This window comes from Primulina eburnea, chromosome 3, assembly GCF_022965805.1.
Source record: "Primulina eburnea isolate SZY01 chromosome 3, ASM2296580v1, whole genome shotgun sequence".
Lineage (NCBI taxonomy): Eukaryota > Viridiplantae > Streptophyta > Magnoliopsida > Lamiales > Gesneriaceae > Primulina > Primulina eburnea.
In genome coordinates this window covers 8,585,844-8,591,260 of record NC_133103.1, presented here as the reverse complement: position 1 = coordinate 8,591,260, position 5,417 = coordinate 8,585,844, and the positions used below count along the sequence as shown (strand labels likewise).

The 5,417-nt window shown below is 30.6% G+C and overlaps 2 protein-coding genes across 2 annotated transcripts; both read right to left on the bottom strand.

The window, feature by feature from the left end:
- Positions 1-163: 163 nt before the first annotated feature.
- LOC140826706 (dirigent protein 22-like) lies at positions 164-1,074 on the bottom strand. The gene is made up of 2 exons (XM_073189210.1): positions 731-1,074; positions 164-456 (listed from the first exon to the last, which is right to left on the bottom strand). The coding sequence occupies exons 1-2, from the start codon at positions 972-974 to the stop codon at positions 164-166; spliced, it is 537 nt and encodes a 178-aa protein (XP_073045311.1). The 5' UTR covers positions 975-1,074.
- Positions 1,075-3,948: 2,874 nt separating this feature from the next.
- LOC140828166 (homeobox-leucine zipper protein HOX19-like) lies at positions 3,949-5,044 on the bottom strand. Its single transcript, XM_073191151.1, has 3 exons — positions 4,650-5,044; positions 4,426-4,505; positions 3,949-4,302 (listed from the first exon to the last, which is right to left on the bottom strand). Exons 1-3 carry the CDS (start codon positions 5,007-5,009, stop codon positions 4,038-4,040), a joined length of 705 nt encoding a protein of 234 aa, XP_073047252.1. The 5' UTR covers positions 5,010-5,044; the 3' UTR covers positions 3,949-4,037.
- Positions 5,045-5,417: the final 373 nt, after the last annotated feature.

Genomic DNA, 5,417 nt, shown 5'->3' with positions numbered 1-5,417 from the left:
TCATACATATTGAGCAAGCAAAATTTATTTCTCAGTAATAATATAGTTGATTATGTGAAATAACTGAACAAAGCATTCTCCGGATAGTGCTAAACATATTTCATTGAACTCTCATGCATCTCAATTTGTATGTTACACCAGACTGAAAATAGACCGAATCTCATCAATAATAATGTAGAAAGGTGATGTTGCATTGAATAACTGCATGATGCAATGTGGGCTCATAATGAATTGTCTCGAAGGTGGCATATCCCCTAGCGAAACGGAATATTCCGGTACCGCCTACCACCGCCACCTCTCTCACCCTTTCGAACTGAGCACTTGTACCTTGTATCTCCAAGGTACTACCTTTGAACTCTTTGTCGCTGAACACAATTGATATCAAAACATGAGTATTTGACCCATCCAATGCGGAGGTTACATACAAACCCTGGGCTCTCGCAATTTCTGTCGATTCTGTGGATGAAAGGTAATTTGAAAATTAGTAGTGACAAATTATAAAATGGTAAAAAAAATATTATATAAAGAAAGTATTTTAAAACTTTTGGTGTAACAAATCTCACATATGATCTCACTTATATGTTATATGTAACTTCCCTTTTTTTTTTTTTAACATTATATGTAACTTTTTAAATATTAAAATTCGAACTTTATAAGAAATGCTGACACACACACACACACACACACACACACACACACACACACACGTACGTATATATTGGAACCTAACCTTGATCAAATCCATCTGTAATTGGATCATCAGTGCAGAAAATGGCCCCAAACTTCGTGAACCTAAGAAGCCCATCATTAACTGGGCCCGTAATCTCGATCACTGTTGCATTAGGCCCACCGGAGTAGTCTTGGAAGTATAGTGTCATCTCTGTCTCTTTAAGTTGGGGGAGTTCAGCCAAGGAATTTCCAAAGAAGAGTTCTAGAAATAGGAATATGGACAGTTTGAGGGACTTAAATGCCATTTCGGAAACTCGGAAGGGGGAAAGTGAGGATTTTGAGATGTGATTTTTGTGATTTTGATTTGTATGTGAAGGATTTGTGAGTATTTATAGGTGGAAATTAAAATTGTTGCATAGGATTCCCATTTTTGTAATTTGGTGGAGGTGAAGTTGAATAAGCAAGAAATATATGGCATAGGATATATCATACCACATTTAATAAGTATTAATTATTATTCTTTTCTTGTTGGTTTATATACATTTTGTACAACATCTTGTCCTCAATCCACCTAATACATCATAGTAGCCATGTCCTCATTCTTTTTTATTATATTAATGCTAAAAACGTGTATTTATTTTACATATACATGTTTTTACGATTCGTAAATATGGGAGTTTAGTTCCAATTTTGTGAATTGTTTAAAGCCTTGTACATTAGATAAGAAATTGAAAATGGGGAACATTAATCCAATTTGTTTCTTTAATATTTTTATTTGTCATTGTTCTTAAAAATATATAGACTGTTTTTACATAAGAGTCGATAAAACCAAAGCCACAAGTTGGCTCGATGAACACCTACTCTAACATATATAACTAGGAAAATTGCAAAAATCTTTTTATAACTTGGTTTCTTTTTATTTTGGTCTTACAAGTAATCAAAGTTTAATTTTATTCATCTAATAGTTTGGTTTATTACTACTTTTACTTTGCTTGAAACCACGGTAGATAAATATTCAAAAAAAGAAAAAGAAAAAAAAAACAAAAAAAATCGACGACGGGGAACTGAAGGCCAATTTTAAAGACCCCATGGGAATTTACGTCTTACTCCAAGTTAGAAGTGTGTTTTTAAAAATGACCTTTATTGAATTGTATACAATATAGCCTCGTAATAGTTTACAGATCAAACACCCTTTCCATATCATTTTTTCTATCACCAACTTAGTGAAACAAGATTTTCTCCGTTACGTCTTATTTGTTTTTTTAATTAAATATAATTAATAACCAATAATTAATCAAAATATAGTTAAAAAACTAAGGATTATGTTTGATCGCAATCCACAACTTAGACATTAAAAATAAGGCAAAAAGTTGTGTGAGGCGGTATCACGGGTCGTATTTATAAGACGGATCTCTTATTTGGGCCATCAATGAAAAAATATTACTTTTTATGTTAAAAGTATTACTTTTTATTGTGAATATCGGTAGGGTTGACCCGTCTCACCGATTAAGATCCGTGAGACGGTCTCAAATGAGACCCACTCTAAAAATAATGATCCCGGAAATATTAATTTCTACATATTTTTATTATATTTATTTTTATTTAATAACAGCAATAAATTAATAAGAAATAAATCAATTGTACATTTATTATTAAGAAATAAACTAACATTAATAATGTTCAAGATAATAATAATAATAATAATAATAATAATAATAATAATAACAATAATAATCATCATCATCATCATCGAATAAACCAATATTTTTGAATAAAATCAGTTTTATGTTAGATTTTTCAATAATGATGATGATTATAATGATAATAATATCAGTGTTACGGGTGTTAAGAATATTTCTATTAAAAAAACAACCTAACTGATTTGATTTGAAAATTGGATTTGGTTTTATTTTATAAAAATTCAGTTAAGTCGATTAACTCATTTTGGTTTAACCATTTTTTAAAATAAAAATGGCCGCAATAAAATATACCAATTTAAATTATTTTTTAAAATAAATAAAATCATATCGAGTTTTAAAAATTAGCGGAATCAAGTCTTAGTAGAAATTTTGTTCACCCTGAATTCATTAATATATTGTTATTTATATTAATATTATTATTAGTTTATGATTTTTTTATAATTAATAATATTAAATGACATACTTTTAGAGAGGCAAAATGTATCAAACATAGGGGTGTTCATCGGTCGGTTCGGTTCGGTTTTCGATTTTTTATTTCGGTTTTTTCGGTTTTCGGTTTTACAAATATATAATCCGATATCCGAACCATTTTTCTTCGGTTCGGTTTGGTTTTTTACCGAAATGGTTCGGTTATTCGGTTTTGATACAATTATTTAAATTAACAATATAAATATATTATAAAATATAATATGTTATATTTTTAAATGATTTCTTAGTAAAATATTTAAATATAAAGTACAAATGAATTACATAAACAATAATCAACTAAGTATTATTCAAAATAATTCTTCATTCACTAATATCATCTCAATAAATAATATAAAATAAAATACCATTATTAATTTAATTAAATTTCGGTTTTTTCGGTCGGTTCGGTTTTGACATTTATAATCCGAAATCGAACCAAATTAATTTCGGTTTTAACATTTATATCCGAATTATAAAATTCGGTTTTCGGTTCGGTTTAGTGTTCGGTTTTTTCGGTTTGGATTTTCGGTTTTTTCGGTTTTATCCGAAGTTTGAACACCCCTAAGATTCAAACAAGAGAGATTAATGGTAATAGATTGGAAATTAATTTAAAAGAAAATGTACCATATATATTTGTATAATAAGGAACGTTACCCAAATTAAAAGTATATCTATACTTTTATACTATATAATTAAGTGTGAGGACATCATAATAACTACCTAGAGAAGATACCATCTTTTTTTTCCAGTTTTACCTTTATATGATACTAATATTACACTTTTGTTTTTTATTTTTTTTTAAATTTCAACACACACTTTTATTTTTATTTTTTTTATTTCAATCATTCAAATATCAATTTAGTCCCTCCATAATTTGTCAATTTTCACTTTAGTTCATCGATAATGATAAAAAAGATTGTATACACACACAACGCGTGTGCAGAGTATTTAGTCATTATAAAAATTATCACCCACATATTAATATTTTTTTATCTGAAAATGGATGAATGATCATGAACATGCATACATACATACATATTATATATATACATATTATATATATATTTATATATATATATATATAACACACACACACATATATATATCTTCTTTATCCACCTATAAACCCTAGCTTTCGAAGCCGGCTTTGCTGATTAGTTTCACATCATGGCCCACTTCCATAACGGCTGCTGTCGCCATTTACTGCTTTGCGCCGCCCCTATTGTTCAAGGTTTTCTCACATGAGGGGCACGCTTTATGCACTGCCGCCACGGCCTTTGGCATTGGGTTGAAAAACTGCCGCAGCGGCGGAGACGCTGCCGGGGGTGGCGGTGGCGGATTCTCTGTTTTAACCCCTGATCGGAGCTCCAACAGTTGTCTCTTTAGTTGTAGATTCTCATCGCTTAGCCTTTCGCAGTTCTTCTTCAAGAACTCGCGGTCTATCTCAGTTTGCTTCATTTTTGTCCTGCATTAAAAGATCGAAATACTGGAATAAATGATATAATTATTTTTATGCGAATCCAATTTTAAAAAAAAAATGGAGGAAATATTTGTATTGATTGCTAGAAAGGGGAGAAATTTTAACAACCTTGCTCTTCGATTCTGAAACCAAACTTCAACTTGTCTAGGTTTGAGCTTCAATCTTTCTGCAAGTAGCTGTTTCTGAGCCTGCATGCCCACACCAAAAATTATTTTTTAATCTAGTATGGCTTTTTTAATTAAAAAATTGGATTAAATTCTGTGATTTTTATCCAATTCTTAAAAATATATAAAAACGGGATGTGAAATATATTTTTATGCATGTATATTTACCATTGAAAGAGAAGAATGCTGTTCAAAACTCTCTTCAAGCAAAGTGATCTGATCTTTTTCGAGCCTCAGCTTCTTTCTGCTACAATTCTTGGAGTAATTTCTCTCACAATCATCCGCCTTGCTACCGTTGAAAATCCTTTTCTTGCTTCCTCGTAATTTTTCATCCACTTGCTTGAATTTTGGGCTCGAGATACAATACTCATCAGTATCATGTCTATTTTGGTGAAGTGGGATCGAAAGATCAAGAAAAGGCACCCTCCTATTTGTCTTCGAGCTATCCCTTTTCGGCTCATACGCGGCTAAGCCTAATCCCAAGTCAAGCCCGAGTTTGATGCTGGAAACTTCGTCCTTTTCATCCATGGATGAAAAAGGAGAAAATTGGTTAGGGGATGTCGATGAGATGAGATTAGGAAGGTGTAGCTTGAAGATTAATTTATATGGCTTTATTATGATTTTATTAGTGAGAAATACATTTTAATTACGTATTTATTATACAGAGTAATTATTAATGTCAAAGAAAAGAGGGCAATAATAATGGCATGCGTTAGGGTTATGACTCATTGGAGGAAACCAAACAAACTTAATTATTCACTTAGGGGGGTGTATTCAACTTGAGAAATTTATTGACTTTTAATGACTTTGGTAGATTTTAAAAATCTAGATGTATTCAATCAAGACTTTTGCATACTCTATAGAAGTCTTGTGGTATTCAAAATAGACTTTCATGGAGTTTTAAAAAGTCAAGTGGTATTCAACATTGACTTTTAT